This window comes from Larimichthys crocea, chromosome XVIII, assembly GCF_000972845.2.
Source record: "Larimichthys crocea isolate SSNF chromosome XVIII, L_crocea_2.0, whole genome shotgun sequence".
In the NCBI taxonomy this organism is placed as follows: domain Eukaryota; kingdom Metazoa; phylum Chordata; class Actinopteri; family Sciaenidae; genus Larimichthys; species Larimichthys crocea.
The window spans coordinates 3,274,148-3,292,647 of NC_040028.1; the positions used below are offsets into that span (position 1 = coordinate 3,274,148).

At 40.1% G+C, this 18,500-nt stretch overlaps 1 protein-coding gene across 1 annotated transcript in view; it reads right to left on the reverse strand.

The window, feature by feature from the left end:
• abcb6b (ATP binding cassette subfamily B member 6 (LAN blood group) b) overlaps positions 1-17,211 on the reverse strand; it is a 33,804-nt gene extending 16,593 nt beyond the window's left edge. The window contains exons 1-14 of the mRNA XM_019277066.2: positions 17,152-17,211; positions 14,133-14,331; positions 9,313-9,405; positions 9,083-9,159; positions 8,093-8,208; positions 7,817-7,938; positions 7,263-7,372; positions 6,864-6,929; positions 6,587-6,712; positions 5,247-5,323; positions 3,930-3,993; positions 2,326-2,411; positions 1,367-1,424; positions 955-1,059 (exon numbers count right to left, since the gene is read on the reverse strand). Of these exons, the coding sequence (XP_019132611.2) occupies positions 955-1,059; positions 1,367-1,424; positions 2,326-2,411; positions 3,930-3,993; positions 5,247-5,323; positions 6,587-6,712; positions 6,864-6,929; positions 7,263-7,372; positions 7,817-7,938; positions 8,093-8,208; positions 9,083-9,159; positions 9,313-9,405; positions 14,133-14,331; positions 17,152-17,211 (1,359 nt within the window). The remainder of the gene's footprint in view (positions 1-954; positions 1,060-1,366; positions 1,425-2,325; positions 2,412-3,929; positions 3,994-5,246; positions 5,324-6,586; positions 6,713-6,863; positions 6,930-7,262; positions 7,373-7,816; positions 7,939-8,092; positions 8,209-9,082; positions 9,160-9,312; positions 9,406-14,132; positions 14,332-17,151) is intronic.
• Positions 17,212-18,500: the final 1,289 nt, after the last annotated feature.

Below are 18,500 nucleotides of genomic sequence, written 5' to 3' on the forward strand. Positions count from 1 at the left end.
ATTATTATTATTATTATTATTATGATTATTTGTTTTCTTTGAGTTAGTTCAATAAGAAGATCGATGCCAGCCTCATGTCTGTGCAGCAAATACGAATCGACAACCACTCTCCAAAGTTTAAAAAATCTGCCTACTATCACCTCTAAAGCTAACTATCTTGATCTGTGCCGAAGTGTAAAAACATTCATATATAAAGGACAGATATGAGACGATCAATCATCAAAACTCTGGTCCATATCTAGACATAATTTCAATGAACCCTTGCGAGAGTCTTGATGAGTGCCATCACGTCACCTCTCCTGTCATTTCGTAGACTGCTTAAGTAAGCTTGTTGTTGCTGCGGCTGCCGAAGCTAATAACGGCAATTCCAGAGAGAGAGATAGTCAATGTTTTAAACCCCACCAGAAGCATCCCAATCTGGTTCAGAGCAGCCCACGTCAATCTGCACAGAGAGCAGCTCGAGCTGGCTAAAAGTCAGACACAGAAGCAAAACTGAGCCGTCTAAAAATGTCACATCAAGCTACCAGCAGAATAACTGTACCGTAACATGACTTAGACAACAAGACTTGGCCAGTGGGTCAGCACTTTCAACTATAAATACAGTGAAAGAGCCAAGTACAACAAGCTCACCAATTAACACAGTCCACCTGCAGTTTAAGGACAGAAATATGTTTTGCGTAGTTGTGTCCTGGAGGTTTTTGACCTTAATTATGCATTGTGTAATTCAACCTTCTTGGACGCATGACACTGTGGAAATTGAGCAAGAGTCCGCTGTGATTTGTATTTGAGTACATATGGTACAGTTCAGATCGTTTGGTACAATTTTTGTCACAGTCGACACCGAATCTGAGCTTGTGCCCGATAGGCCATAGAGTTTGCTTTGTTTCCATGTTTGACCTTGCTGAAAGCTGCTCGGAGATTTTTCCAAAATGTTTGATTTATATGTGTGTTTACCTTGGAAATGTCCTGACCGTCAATGCGGATGCTGCCACTCTGAGGATTGTAGAATCTGAACAACAGACGTAGGATGGAGCTTTTTCCTGATCCAGACGGACCAACCTGCACGTACACACAAACACATGCACACATATTATTGGAAAGCCCAATTTTAACTTTTCTTCAGTGTTTACGACACATGGCAGTCTGTCACAGTGTTTTTAAAATGGGTGGTTCAAACATACTTTCTCAGCTATAAAACCTGAGCAAATAAAACCAAAACTATCTGAGTGGACAGATACCACTTGAGGTAAGTGGAAAAAAAAACATGTTATTTTGAAATTTGGTTGTAGTGACCCACAGACAATACAGTTCCTATTGTCTCGACAGACAATAGGAACGTAGATGTAACAAACAGCGGACAACGTACCAACGCGACTGTTTGTCCTGCCTCCACCGTAAAGGTCACATCCCTGAGAACCTCAGTGCTACAAAACATACACAAATAACAGTCAGAATCAAAACTTCTTGTTCTTGTTCTCTGGCAGTAACTCCTGAAAGTTTATGGTTTTAAGAAAAGACCATGAAAGTTTGGAAACTTCACGTTACTCAATTCATTGAGGTCCAATGTGAAATGGCTGGGTTATATGCATACTCATAATATACTGTAAATATAACATAAATGCCAGAGCACACAGGAGGTTGACCACAACATTCAGTTAATGAAAGTCAATATGTTTATTACAGTGTTAGTCATCCTGGTAACCAGCTGTGCTTCTTTAGAATACAGATGAGGCTTGTCTTTCAAAATAAAATCCCCAGAATATCATATATATACAGTCGTCCCTCGCTATAACGCGGTTCACTTTTCGCGGACTCGCTGTTTCGTGTTTCGTTTTTAGTGCAATTTTGCATGCTTTTTTTTTACAGCGTACTGTACAGTATGAACGCGCATTGTGTTCTGCGTCGTAAATTGGCTAAGGGAGAACCGCACGTGTTCTGCGTCCTGATTAACTAAGGGAGTACTGTACAAAATGCGTGTAAAAAGGTGTATAAAAGTGTGTGGTTAGGGGTTTTATGGCCTAACAATTGTAAAACGTACTTCGCGGATTTCGTTTATTGCGGGTTATTTTTAGAACGTATCCCCCGCGATAAACGAGGGACCACTGTATATAATAATATTCTCATGTTGTTTTTAATATTGTCCTCCTATTTACAGGACTGGACAGGTCATATGAATAAATGATTTGTTCAATGGGTTTAGGAAAAACTTGGATTCATGGTTAAAACAAACATAGATGGAACCGTTGAACAACAGTTGAATCAAATCAGGTCAAATTAAAGAAAGGTGGATTTGAATTGTAAACAGATCTGTTGTTGGATACACACCCAGGCACGTAGCTGAAACAGACTCTGTCAAACTCCACCTGCCCTGCTATGAGCTGCAAGTCCTGTGCATCTTCAGCATCCTGCACCTGTGAGAAGATGAGGAGGAGGAGCAGATTTGGTTTTTAATTTGCTGTCCAAAATATAGAAATACAGAAAAATACATCAAATCAATCTTAAAACTCAAGATCCACTTATTAGCTTGCTTAAGGGTTTTCAATCATGACGCGATCTTGGCCAGCACGTGGACTTTTGCTATTTCCAACAAACCATTGAGCTAATCTTTTACATTAGGATGAAAGTTCAAGAATAGTGTTAAGTCTCAACATCTGCAGTTCCACGACTCCATGTGCAGATCAAGACCAGGTGATGTGGTTAAAAACTCTGAAGCAAACTCATGTATACAAAAAGGTTTTTTGTTTTTGAAGAGGGAACGATGGACAGAGGACCAAACGCATAGGAGATGGGAAGGGAAGAGAGGGTGAGGATGAGGATGAGCTTTTTGCAGTCCCTCCCAACTTTCTGACCTCCTCCTCACCCTCCTCCTCCCTGACTCCCCTCGGCTGCAGCTTCCCAAGCCAAAGAAAAGAGCCGCTGTGTTTTTAAGGTGCTCTAATGCTTTTGTCTACATTCATGTGGCTGTTTACCATATCAAGGGCCTGTGAATGTAGAAGCCTTTAGTGAGGCAGCCGGAGGACGCCTTTTCCCACCGAAACACACACAAAAAGACAGAAGTACACACACAGACGTACACACAGCCTCTGTGTTTTAGTATGTGCATGCGCGCAAGCACAAGCACACAAAGTCACTCACAAACACTTGTTGACCTCCTAATCCGCTGACCTCTGACTGTGTGAGTTTCTCTGTTACCAAGCAAAACTGACACAAATTAACACTCAGTTTTTAATTATCCACTTGTTTGAAATTGCATTATTTAATTTATATTTTTGCACACACTCCTCTCTATACCATTCCTTTATGATGAAGCTACTCTAATTATTCTTACGTCTTTAATTACATAATACTTTCTGCTTAACAAGAGATTAGATTGCTTCATATCTAAAGTGATCTAACTTTTGGAAGATGTTACATTATCATCCTGTGTTGGAGTGTGATTATTGGTTTGTGTCTTTTTAACTACAAGAGCTTCAAAACTTCTGCCTGTTCTACTGAAGTGTCCTTGACACTGAATCCAGGTCCTGACCTCTGTCCCGATGAGAGGGGGCAACTGAAAAGAGACGTTTTGTTGGGAGAAAAGGGAAGGACGCTTCTTCTTTTTTGGCAAACAAGGGCACAGTGTTTCGCTCACCTTTGTTGGACAAAGTTGGGACAATTTGCGGACAAGATGGAGAAAATATTTTGTTTTGTTTGTTTTTAGTAAACCCGTCTTGATTTAACTAAATTGGGCCTAGGTGCTTTTCCCAACTAATCAGCATCTATAATTGTTCTATAAGTGTCTTAAAGTTATAGCAACATCACCCCAGATACGTAAGCTGTTTTGCTGAAAAACATGCGTTTGAATATACTGTATGTGGCCCAGTATGAATTGAACTATGAAAACCTATACCTATGATAAATGCTCCAGGTAATAATTAGATTATTCTCACCTCTTTCTGCTCTGTTAAGAGTGCCAGCATGTTCTCCATGTCAACAAATGCGCTCTGAATCAGCCTGCAGAGACACATGATCAGTATCATTAGATGTTATAATAGTGTTAGCAACAATAGCAAAAGAAGATGTAGTGGTACTAGTTTGACAAGCAGAAGTGGACCAGTAGTTTTAGCAGTTTTCTCCATCTTTATTTTAAATTAAACAGGAGGAGGGGTTTTTGTGATGTTTGTTTGTGTGATCCTGGTAACTGTCTTGTGTGTTAAGGTGTCAGGTGCAATAGCCCTTGAAAGGGTCTCCAAAGGCAGTGGCCAGACTAAGTGAATTGTCTAAGAGGGACCTCTGACCCATGGGCTTGGCCTGGCACAGGCCAAAAGAGCTACATGGAACTACTGCCCTCTTGCCCCACCACACACAGCAATAGGCAGTGCCTTGTAAGCCAAGTGGCAAGCAGAAAGGAAAACTAGGTCTGTTGACTTCTGGCATCACAGGCTGGTCCTAGGGACCTGGAATATCACCTCTCTGTTGGGGAATGAACTGGAGCTGTTGTGTAAGGTGAAGCATTACCAACTAGATACAATTGGGTTAACTTCTATGCACAGCACTGGCTCTAGCACCAAACTCCTGGAGAGGTGATGAACTCTCTACTTTTCCAGAGTTGGATAGGATGAGAATTGCTGGGTGGATATAGGGATACTCATAAGTCCCTAGCTGAGCACAGCTGTGTTGGAGTCATCAACAGGGAATGAGAGGGTCGTGAGTTGTAAAGGGAAGGCTCTCACTGTTGTGTGTGCTTATGTACTGAACAACAGCTCAGAGAACCTGGCTTTCTTGAAGTCTCTGGGTGGTGTCCTGAAAACGATTCCAATTAAGGACGCTCACGTGGGATTGACCATAACAAACACCATCTTTGGACAAAATGGTGGTTTATAAGCGTAGGTGGTACCAGAATACTATAGCCCTACACAGATGTGTCTTGGGCACTAGGGTGAAGTAAGGAGTAGAGCTGTCAACTGATCATCACCTAGTGGCGATTTCAATGACAGGGGATGTATCCAGTGAGGGTGACCGAGGAACATCAGGTTAATAAGGTCTTTAACTCCCAACTCCAGAAGAATTCCCCAGCTATGTCATTTGGCCAATTGCTAGCAACTAAACAAGCATTCAGTCAAGTCTGTCTTCATAGTTTTGAAAATGATTGAGAATGATGGAGTTTCATCAAATTTTGTGCAAGAATGACACATACCTCCAGACAATGATTTATAAATCTCAGTCAGTGGGATAGTGGTCTCCTATCCTGTATATTAATTACTCACCTGTAGTAGGTACCAAACCAGTTCAGAGGAGTGTACAACTGGATGATGTAGGTTCCAAACAGAACATAGTCTCCAACCTGTAGGAAAAGAAAACATACAGCTACTGAACATCAAGCAAGCTACAGGGCATCCAGAAAACATTACAGATCCTTTGCCTGATTGACTGATTGATGTTGGATGAGTAAGTGATGATTAGTAATTAAAGAGGTTCTAACTGAATGTCGAACTTAGATTGAGGAGGAGCAATAGAGATTCCAGCAAGGTCAGTACTGGAACACTATTAACTCTTCACTCTTGCACGGTTTTGTGTTTTGTGGCAAATGACCTGGATCCTGTGAGGGGGTCCTGGGGGAGTATGGGCTACCGGGCCATTGTTACAAGCTTTGAACAACCAAGTGAGCACTGTGTCATATTTGGGAATTTGGAAACCTTGAAATTCCTTGCTTTATCGCTACTTATGGACCCAAAGGGTCTCTGAACATCAGTGCAGTCTGTGTGATGCAGACCATTGAAGAAAGGACAACAAAGGATCATGGCCAGCCACATGAGCGTCTGCCTGTCCTAAGATCTTGCTAACCAAGAGTGTAAACAAGTTAGTGTGTGCAGCACACAAAGTCAAAAACATGTTAATGCTGAGAGGTTAACTCACAGAGTTTGGTCTCAACTTGCTATAGTTCAAGCAGGATAACCAAGAACACAGGGAATAGGACCCGATTGCAGACTACAGTGGCAGGACTGGTGCAGACCAATGGTTAATGCAAAAGTAAATGAACAAAGGTAGATTCACTTCAAAATCGGGAAGGGTAGTCCAAACAGGCAAACAAGTCCATAAAGGAACAGACAATACCCAAAGTTCATAAAGAAGTAATTAAAACCAGACGGGAAAACAAAACACAAGGCTGAAACACTTGAACCTGGAATGAAGGTGAACTGACCCTGAAACCAAAGAACACAAGGACTACATTTACAAGAGACAGGATGACAAGACACAGGTGGAAACTAATTAAGTACAGGTGGAACTAATCAGGGTGGAACAGATAAAACTGGTGGAAAAACACAACAGCAGGTAAAGTTACAGACAGGGGAATTACAAAGGGGGGAATTACAAAATAAAACAGGAAACACTACACAAGGAACCCAAAACCATGACACAACCACTTCTATGTTGAACTCCTTCAAGGTAGTAGCTGTTCATATGGTATTTTTCAAACACCACAAAGATAAACACTTTTGTTGTTAATCTGTCCTGTGTGGAGGTGACTATCTGTAACTTGGATGTAGACTTATGACTGTGGCATTGGATTCTAATGTGTTTTTTTTTTAAAACTCTTCACTGATACCTGGAATTGTCCCTCGTATACCAGGTAGGCACAGAGCAGAGATCCAGCCAGCAGTCCTGATCCTATGATGATGTTCTGCGTTTGATTTAGCAAAGCCAAGGATGCTGAGCTCTTCCACTCACAGTGCTAAACAACCAGGGCACATTAATAGAAAATTAGATATAAAGACAAATTACTAAATATCTGATGTGAAGCATGCTAGGTTATCTGCTATTTTAATTATATAGCTGGTCTTTGTACCAGATGATGTCTTCACTTGACAACAACACAAGCTTACTTGATATTTCAGAATGGCTTCCTCAAAGCAGCGGACTTCATAATCCTCAGCATTGTAATATTTTACCTGTGAAAATACAACAGATCTAGAGAGCGAAGACTAAAACATCCTCAACAACACCTTGAAATAACCTGCAAATGACATATCTATATACATTTCAGACTATCTTAGAACATTCTGAAACATCTGGAAACAATGTGGTTTGATGCTACATGGGAGCCCATTGTACAACAGACCAATGTCGTATCCACCTGGATGTGTGGTATGTTGTACAATGGGCTCTCATGTAGCATCACAGGGAATTCACACACTGTTTAACAGATTTCTATCTTTAACATATAGAGGTCAGTATTTTCCTCCACAAAGCGTACAATGAACAGGAAATGTGTGGCCTTATACCGTCTCAAAGTTGAGAAGTGAGTCTACAGCTCTGGACTTGGCCTTGTTGTCTTGATTGTTCATCTCTCGCCTATATTTCGTCCTCCACTCTGTGATCAGGATGGTACAGGCTGCAGACAGAGTACAGTGTGGTTAATATCAGTTTGGATCTGCGTGTTAAGTGTAGGGCTGAATTGAATTTGAATTGTTGATGTTTAGATTTGAGAGTTATGACTAAGAGAGTGCAAATTGTGATGATCAGACCAGCGCCTTGCACCATGTGTGTGAGTGAATGGGTGAATGAGAGGTAAACTGTAAAGTTCACTGGATAAAAGCACTACATAAATACACAATATGCATACATTGTTCAAGCCTTTATCTCATGACTAACCCATTATTGTGACATAAGAAATGGTTACCATAATGGCAAAGCCCATTTCCATCCATCCGTCCTTGCATTTTTTCTAGTACAACTTGTTGTTTTAAAGCTGAAAGAAAGGATTCTGTGATGAAGTCAACTTGGATAGACGCTTGCCAAGTTAACGAAATATCAAAAGTCATATACACTGACTTACTGAGGTAGAGGACCATGCAGGTAAAAACGATGAGTCCAAACCAGACACTGAAGTAGGAGACGAAGTAGATGATGGCAATGATGATGTCACAGATGGTTGGAAGGATGCTGAACAGGATGTAGCTAAAGACAAAAACAGTCATTTAGGTTATTACTCACCTAATACATGTTGTTCACCGTAGCTTCATAGTCCCATTAAACCCAAGAACAAACTTCAGGTTTTGCCAAGGTCCTATGAGGCTAAATATCTCCACCTCTCTGCCTCCTCCTGTCTTACCTCAGCAGGTTGTTGATGGAGGAAGTGCCTCTGTCAACACTCCTCAGCACGTCCCCTGTGCGTCTCTCCAAGTGCCAGCGCAGAGACAAACCATGCAGGTGGGAAAACAAACACACCTAAAGTGTTAAGGAAGAGGGACAGAGAGACAGAGACTACCATTATGTAACTATATACACAAATGTGCCTACAGCCAGGCGACTTAGATAAGCATAAAATAATAAGTCAGTCGAAAAAGGAATTACAGCTGGTTTTTGTTAACATGCTGAATTTATGAGCATCAAGCAAATCATGGAGCCATGGAAAGCAGACAGAACATCTGGTTACAGAGATTATCTCTCCAGTATTTAGGCCACTCAGAGCACATGAGTTTGAGCCATAGGCCGTGGGAGGGCAGGCCAGTGTCTCCACATACCCTGATCCTATGGAATATGCAACAGAGTGGCAAGATTGTCTCAACGCGACAGAGAATGAATGTTTAATCTGCCGCAGAGGAAACCAAGGTGTGTCTGCTGAATTCAAGATGACAGCTGTGATGCACATTTTATTGTTTTGTCAACCAAAAATGGAGGAAGAAGAAGCGATTTTCCAAAACAAGTGTGTTTCCAAATAGTTTTCACGTGTAAACAGTATTTGAGATTTTATTGAATGATCTGAGTGAAGGATCTCATTACCAAATGGGCTCATGTCAAAGAGAAGTGGACCACATTCCTTTTCCAGTAAGAGAGGAAAGAATGACATCTGTTTGATCATCTACATAATTTTGTTTCTTGCCCTATGAAACCTTCAATCGTTCCCAGATCTCAGCAGTTACTTTGTTGAGTACAGTGCTGCTATTACAGATAGAAATTTTTGCCGAAACTCCAAAAAGTATAAGCTGTAGATAAATGAGCAAACCAAAACAGTGTGGAACACCTCGGAAAAAGTCAGACATTAAAGAGTAAAGAACAGTGAAAGACAGAAGAATGAAACATACAGAAAGAGAAGTGGTACCTGAACGCCTCTGCTGGTAAACTGCTGAACTCTGATCCACATGAACTGACGAAGGTTGCTGATGAAACCAGAGGTACCTACAAGAAAGAAAGAGAGTCGAGAGAGGTAGAAGACAAAGAACGTCATGCACAGGCAGCTTATATTCTATGACATTGATGTCTTTTTTTTCTCATGCACACACACACACACACACACACACACAGCTCCTCCATATGTAAACACTCACTTACCTGCCCCTCCTCCTTGTAGGAACTTGAGCAATGTGTAGATGCAGACTGTGGCAATCAGCGAAGACCAGCCACCTCCTGCAGAGAGCTCATTCACTGTTCACACACACACACACACACATACTGGTTTCCATTTGTAATTGGGACCATCGTTTTGATCATCACCTGTGGGGACCATCCTATCTAGGGGTTATCAAGCAAGGTTATCAAACTAATTTTAGCTCAAGGGCCACATACAGGCCAAATTGATCTCACGTGGACCAGAGCAGTAAAGGCATTACATAATAACCTATAAATAATGCCAACTCCAAATTGTTCCCTTTCTTTCTGAAAATGACCACAATTAATGAACTACACATTTACAAAACAGATGATGAACAGCCTGAATATTAAGAAAAAATAAGTGTAATTTCAACAATATGTTTTTTTTTTCCACATCCAGTCAGTCTACTGAGGTACAAGTACATTCTCACGCTAGTGAACACATTTAACTCTGTGGTATCCGAGCAATCACCAGCAATTTCAAAAGCAATTGATAGGGCCCCCCAGAGGGTTATAACATGACCACAATAATGATTCATTGTTTTTCTGGTCAGGGTGGAAAAGCCTTTAAAACAGCAGGCACCTCTTAGCCTTCATGACTCTTGTCAGCAGGAGGAAGGTGATGCTGTAATGACAAGTGCATCCAAATGAAGTGTCAAAGCCCGAGCAGCTGCCTGTAATGGCTCACATCGACTGCAACCAAAAAAGCAACGGACGACTTCATTTCGTGCTCAATTTGGCTTCAAATCTCCAGCAGGCTGATGCTGGCAAAAGCTGTTGAGATACATAATTTGGGCATGTCATCACAATCCCTCCCTCACAGGCTTTGATGCTATTTTGCTTGTTTGTAAAATAATCAGCACAAATCAACAATGATGATGATTTGAAAAATACCCAATCCGTTTGGTCTAACCATAGGGTTTGACAGGGTTTGAGTACACATCAGTGTAACAAACACATCACTTGCAAAAACATCTCACAAAATGAATGTTTACTCTTTTTTGAAAATAATCCTGTTGAAATGTCTGAGACGTTGTTTCTTTTTAAATGACACCCAAGTCCCGTCCAGTCCAACTACATTTCACTACTGAAGCTGTGTCTGACTGTTTGTTCACTCACTGCAGCTTGTAATATAAGAAATGATAATGTAACACAGACATGGAATGTTCTGTGATACACACTCATATTCCTTTTAATCTTAACCTCGATAAACTTCTGTTTTCACATAAAAGCATGGTTGTGTCTATGATGAACTGGCGACTTGTCCAGGGTGTACCCCGCCTCTCGCCCCAAAGTCAGCTGGGATAGGCTCCAGGTTACAGATAATGGATGGATAGACAACCAGCTAAATTATGACGTATAACATATTACAGGTTCAGATAAGGCCTATATTAAGTAGTCAAATGAGCTCAGATGCAACATTAAAGAGATGAACATAGTACTTTTACTTTTGGTGCTGTTTGGTTTGGTTAAAATGAACCCTGGCGCGTTTGCCTGGTCAGAGCAACTCATTTGGGCTGGTCTCAGTCTGCTTCCAAGCAGACTGTGGTATGGTTTGTTTGTGATGTGAAAGCAAACACACAGGATATTTATATATCAGATGGGTGATTTTAGCATGATTTCAAAAGCTAAACTTAAACATGAAATATTTGACTCTACGTCATTACTCCTAACATGCAGTCCAATTGCAGTCTAATAACACTAATAATGCTTATATGCAGTAATTTCTTTGTATGCTGATCTTGTGCTGCTCTACTCTCAACTCCCTTGTGTCAAAACCACAGTGGTTTAGACCAATCAGTGTCCTCTAAGTAACCACTGGCAGCTATGGCATGAGCCACAGGCATGGTTTAAGGTGTGTGTGATGATGTGTGTGAGAAGTGACCGGAGAACGTGTGACTAAGTTATATGGTACATTGATTTGAATGGTTGAGGTTTGCCTGCAATAGACCATGATAGACAAATGGTTTATTCAATTATGTAGCAAGAATTTTTTGAAGATGCGTTTTGACCTTTTCCAAACAGTTTCCAATGATGACTTTCTAGATGGTTCTGTGAGACAATCTTCAAAAATGTCCAATCAACGAGTTTCCCATCAGTCTGTATAACTTAATGTTTACCACATTTGCTTTAAACTAAAATGCATATATCACTTTCATCCATACCAAATGAACTGAACTACATGTGTAAGTATTATTTTTAAAATATACAGTATTTTCTTTTTTTATTCTAGACATAGTATTTTACTTACTACAACACATTTTTACTTAAGTAAAGTAAGAAGGGTACTTCTTCCACTGACACACACACACACACACCCATTCTCATTCACATTCATTACCCTTTTTGTACAAGTGCTGGGAATCAGGACGCAATGAGAAAACAGACAGAAATGATGAGAGGAGGAGAAGAAAAACTAATGATACACACAGATAGATAGACATGGTGAGAAAAGAAGGGAGAAAATCAGATACAGAGATGAAGAGAAATAAATAAAGAAATGTGTGTATTCTACATTCTTGAACTTTCTAGTGTGTGTTTTCAGTGGGGGGTATTTTCAACTCTTTGGCATCGGGTCCTGGAGTCGGAGGGTGGGAGGCGGGGTCGGACCCGCAGACAAAACGTCCGTTGTACCGGTGTGTTAACTCCACGAAAAAGGCCGCTAATGCCGGCTAAGCATGACTGGCAGGAGGGGTGACCTCCCAGAAAACCCTACGCACACACATACATACACACCAACAACAACCCCCCCTCTGACACCCCTTCCACGCCTTCCTCATCACACAAAGCAGCGCTCGGCTTCATTCTCGCAGCACTGGCTTATACTTTCATGTTGCTCCAAAAGCCAAATGACCGGTTTTCTAAAGGGAAAAGTAGCTGAAGACAAACTGAATTCTGACTTCCTCTGAAGTGGAGACTTCTGGGTTGTTGCCTTGTGATGGATGCAGTCCTAAAGGGTACAAAAGACCTTGGCAAATGATGGCGCCCCTTGAAAAATGAAGGTTGCTTCGATGGTTCACTTCAGGTGGATTGTTACTGTGTCTTATGGATGTATTTAGTTATTGTTGGGTTTTGAACATTTAATTAGAATAAGTAATGGTCATTGAGGCTACGTAGAAGTATACTGACATCTTGAATCATTTCTGCCAACCACATCAACAGTAGCATCAGAGGACAGTTGTTTACCCAAAGTGACAGCCTTGTTATCTTGTATTCAGGCCAGCAGGGTTTAGGGTGTTGGATGAATCTCTTCAAAGCAGCCTATTGAGATTGGCCAGGCAAATTGCATTGGGGCTTGACTAACCTGCGTACCAGGTAGAAAATATCTGCTGCTGTCAACATAGCACATTTCTCTGATAAATGATAAAAGGTAGGGATGGATGAAACTAAGGCAGATATACAGATAAAGCATGAATTATATCTATTAAAAGCACATTCAACATCCAAATATCCAGTCCCTAAACTACTCCCAAGAGCTAAATTGGTTAACATGGGCATCGAAAGGAAGCACAAACATGCAGATAAAGTTCAAGATCAACGATGCAAGTTGCTGTAATTTGTCACTTTGTAACAGAAAATTGTAATTTGAATTTTGAATAGATGGCAACTTATTCACCACTGTCTATTGTCTACAATTCATCTCTCTAACTACTTATAACTTACACTACACTTGCTACTATACATCAACTCTAATATATAACCAAATAGCAAGTGTTGTGATAACAAAAAAAAGGAAAGATCAGATTTTCTTTCATCAGTTACTTTTAGTTAAACATTCATTCAACAAAAAAGGTTTAGCTGACATCATTACAGCCACTTTTTTGTTTCAGATCTGGGACTAAATATTCACAGGTTTCTATGACTGTCGTATATGTATATGTGTAGTATGATAATTGCTATGTTGTATTTCATGTGAGTACTTAATGTTGCTTTTTCCATGGTGATACTTTGTTTCATACTGACCCATTACATACAATATAATTACAATTAACATATGCTTTTGTGAAACCACTTTTCCTGTTAATCTGTGAATTAATTTATATAATTCATAATTGCTTCCCCTTGCTGTAATCACTGTAAAATAAACAGCCAAAACACAAGCATTATATTGCATTTAAATGCCCTGCTTCTATGAATAAAGTTAAAAGTAGAGCTTGAACTTCTGATTTATATCGATCAATTGTCAAATCAGGTTCACATCAAGAAAGAAATGACAAATAGGTGCTAGAGGACTGCAACTGTGTGTTTGGAGCCACACTGATTATTGTAATTCAAATAAAAAATCTTAAACTACGTAGTGGCCGACTGTCAAACTAAATCTACTTTGGGTGTGCAATACACAAACTTCTCTTTGCTGTTTTCATAATCAGACAACATGAGAACCCTGAGAGTGCGAACACTACACACTTCAAAAGACTTGAGCACACTGCCATCTGCAGTCAGCACAGTAAAATGCAGCAAACAGTCAGATTTAGAGTTCTGTTGCATTACTTTACATAAGATATTATACAAAACAACAAGGGCTGTAATACAAAATATAAACTTAATGATGAATTGTATTCATGTTTTTTAGAAAACTCAGAAGTTATACTTTGAAACTAAAGATTGATGTGTACATAAGATGTAGAATTGACCTTAATATTAAGGTTTAATAGATTCATCCATACATTTCTAGCTCACATTTAGTCTTGAAATGGGTGTGTACCACTATATGTAAGTAGTAAACTGCACAATTAGTGATCTCTTATTCATTTTGTGTAGTTTTTTTTTTTGTTGCTTACCAATGTTCTTGGAGTAAACAGGCACCAGCACATTCACCAGTCGCTCTGTCACCAGCAAACCAACACACAGCAGCACGAGTCCCTGCAGCGCTGTGGAGCCTTTAGGCCAGACGTATGGCAGCAACATGCTCACCTTCCTCCAGAAGCCTTGCCAGGCAGACGGCGAGGGAGAGGAGGAGGGAGAGGAGGTCTGTTGGATCTGGATGGAGAGAAAGGAAGTCACAGAATAAGAGTCCTTTTTTGTGTTTATTTTATACAGCACAACAGGCATGCTCAGATTGAACCAGACGTTTTACTGGAAACCAGACGTAAGCTGGAGCAAATAATTACTCCTCATTGTTCTAAGATGTAACAATATTGTCTCCTATGGCCATAAGACAACAAGTGCTGCAACCATGATCAGTGAGAACTCCATAACAAATCATTCATTACAGCATCACCTTCCTCCTGCTGACAGGAGTCGTAGTCTGTGTGCTTTTGCTCTAACCCAGCGGGTTTCTAAGTGTGAGGCGCGCCTCCTTTGGGGGGCGCCAGAGGACTTCAGGGGAGGCGCGGCGGGAGAAAAAATAAAAATATATCTTACAAAGATATGTGTGAGTTTCTGCTAATGTCTCCTGCTAATGTCTCCTGCTATGTCTCTGCTTTAGTTTGAATCAACCACGAAGCTCCTGGTTGTTACATAAAGACAAAGAGGCTTTGACAGTGAAGTGTGACCTCTCGCTGCGATATCTCACCTTTGGGTTTACTTCAGTCTGGATCGTCATTGGTGGGTCAAAGGTGAATATGGGCGGTACTAATCGATTCTCCTGACTCTGATTGGTCGACAGGTGTCAATCATTAAAATCCGCCAATCAGGATCCACACTCGGTGTTGTGTACATATTATTGTAATACATCTAGTTTCAAACATCGCGTCGTATCAAAACTCAAAGTCTTCTTGCCTCCTCTCATCCTCGCTGAACAACTTTTGCAAACAGCAATGCTGTTGTTATCTTCTGCCACACTGGTGAAGACATGTTCGTCATTAGTCTGGCAGAGACGGGGCCAGGCTTGGGTCCTGCCAATAAGGCGGGATAACTTTCGGTCTGCAAACATCAGATGATGAACATGAGTTTAAAAAAATCAGCTGAAAAGTTAAATTGTGTTTTTTTTTTTCAAGTGAAGATGTTTTTTAACAAAAATGTATTTAAATGTATTAAAAATGTTTAAAAACACACAGATGTTAAAATGTGTTTTAAAAAGAAGCTAAAATCTATCACCAAAGTGTATGTATTCATACTGTCGGCCAAAAAGGAGAAAAAATTAATCTTGCTTGTGTGATCTCCATTTCTACAGAAATACATGGGGTCTGACTAATAACTAGAAAACATCATTCATGTCAGTACGACCTTTAGCCTTTCAAAAACAACATTTCTCTGTGGTCATCAAACTGTTTGCTCTCTGGCTTGCCACATACAGAAGAGGCAGCATCTGTATTAGTGAGGCAGTCTAACGGCACCATTGTTTATATTCGGAATTAATAATGAAAGTTGATTTAACTATTCCATAAATGAAGAAATAGTCTAACAAGCAGGTAGTTTTTGGTGAAGTTGGTGAGGTTTTCAGCATACTATGTGAATGAGTTTGGTTTCGTAGGGCCAGAGTCATCTCCACCTGCTGAGGAGACTGAGGTCCTTTGTGCAGTGTGCAGGGCTCTCCTCAGGACTTTTCTATGACTCTGTGGTGGCCTCAGCCATGTTTTATGCTGTGGTCTGCTGGAGAGGGGGCAGCACGGACAGGAACAGGAACAGGCTCAACAGACTTATTACAAGAGTCTGTCTGTCCTGGACTGTCCTCTGGACTCCATAGAGGAAGTGGGTGAGTGGAGGATGTTAGCTAAGCTGACATCCATCATGGACAACTTCTCACCCCCTACATGACACTGTGGGGTCTCTGAGCAGCTCCTTCAGCAGCAGACTGATACACCCACGGTGTAAGGAGAGGTTCTGCAGGTCCTTCATCCCTGCTGCTGTCAGACTTTACAACACCTGCACCACCTGATCATGTTGTAGTCTCCTGTCTCATTGCAATTCTTTTCTATTTTATTTCATTTATACCCTGCAGTTATTATTTGTATCATGGTCACTTTCTTTTGTAATATTATTTGTATCATGGTCACTACTCTTGCAATAATATTATTTGTATCATGCTCACTTTCTTTGCAATATTTCTTACACTATGGTCACTTTACATTACAATACTCTTTTTTATATATCATGCCACTTTTATCCTCAGTCGTTGTCTCTGTATGAAGGTTGATTGTTTTTTGTGTTTATTGTGTAGGTTATGGATATTTCTGTCTGTTTATTGTGTTTTTGTTTTGTTTTTCCTTTTCCTACTTTTTTCTAATTCTGTAGTGTATGCTACACTTTCCTCTGCTGCTGTAACAAGTAAATTTCCCCGTGGTGGGATGAATAAAGTATATCTAATCTAATCATATGTGTGTGTATGTGTGTGAGAGGAAAAGTACATGTATATGCATGTACAATTTTAATAGTGTCCCTAATAGCCACTCATAGTTTAATGCAGGTGACACACTGACTATGCATAAGTACCCCTCGCCTAAGTACTATTCCTAACACTCAAGATTAACATTTTTTAGTATACACATTCTGTACACACATTCCTCCTTGTCAGAAGCCAATGCGTATCACACGATACAACTCAACCACTGACAGTTCAGTTGAGATTCAGGTTTCTTATGGTAGTAGTGCTTAATGTTGCCTTGAGTAGAGATGAGGAGCAGAATAAACTCACTTCTTTCTAATTTCCACACTGCCAGGTAAAAAAGAAAAAGAAAAAAGAACTTCAACTGATCAGTTTATTAGACTTCCTGCAGCTCCCTTTAGTGCCACAAAAGGCTCTATTCACATTTTTTGTGTGTGTGTTCAAGCTTAGAAAGAACAGAGGAAAAAAAGTGAATGTTTGTATGTTGAGTAAAACTGTTAAATGTAAAATGAACTCACAGGACTTGAACTTACCTCAATATTTATGACTCCTCTCTTCTCTCCTCTCTCACTCTTTACGGTGACATCTGCCATCTGATTAAGCTCCAGTTTACTGTGCTGTAAAACTCATTCCTTCAGCAGCAGAACAACAAGCAACAAGCCACACAAACACATCCTAGTTACAGGATTACCAGCAAATGTTTCATTAACTGGAGCTGTATTAGTGCCTGAGAATTAAACCTGCTGTGATGGGGTTTAAAAGCAGTCCGAGTGACTCTACAACCTCTCTCTCTCTCTCTCTCTCTCTCTCATAGCTGTGATCAGCATTTTGCTTTGTGTGTGTGAGAGGGAGAGTGTATGAGAGACAGAGGTTGTGTAATAGAGAGAGAATGTTTTTGTGGGTGATAGGGTCGTTACAAAAACAAAATAAAATTAAGATGAGCACAGGATGATGAGAGAATTAATGTTAAGTGATAAGACTGAAAAATGAAACCAAAGATTATTTCTACATTTTTGGCTACAAAGTAAAATGTGACGACAAAATGAATTTCTATGGCTTATTGTATTTCTTTGATTATTTTACAATGCGTTTAAAATGAGTATTTTACTAGCTAATCAGTGTTGTAAAGTGAGCTAAGATAGCAGCTCTGAGAGGTTACATCTCTGGTGCATGTGCCAGGAATGTGTCAGTAGGGCTACGTAGCAGGCCACTGTCTATACATGCTGGTTTTATATGAGGTCAAAGAGATTCAGGGGTGGTCGGTAACGAAAGCTACTACCATATATGTCACCTTCATCCAGATGAGCCAATAGCAAAAATTCAATCGCTGGGTTTAAACTAATAGATGGAGGTTGCTATGAATATTCATAACACAATATGTGAAATTTAAAATACTTTGCACTAAACTGTCAAGATTTGGACCTGAATTGATCAACAACATGACTAAATACCCGTATACATTGATTTTCATCTGAAAAAAAAGTGGTTTAAAGTTAAAGCAAAATCATTAATATCATTATTAAAACATTACTGCAAAGTATGTTAAATATATTGTGATATTTTCTAGCAAATGTAGCGAACTACTGTCTTGGGTGGATGATGTCAGCTCATTCATTGATGGTGCTGATAGCTGGTAAATTGGCATTAAAAGGTGGCAAGTTAAACAATGTTATCATGAGCAAAATACTATCTAAGTGGACTTCTTACTTCAGCTAACGCGATCCAAACTATTATTGTATGTAGTCAGACAAACACTGTTGATTTGGTTCAAGGCAAATGTTTAACTAATGATAGTTATCTACTAGCCAAGACTGATGCAAGCCAACTAGCTACGTAACTGTTAACAACTAGAGGTGCTAGGGTTGACCGGCTGGCTGTGGCT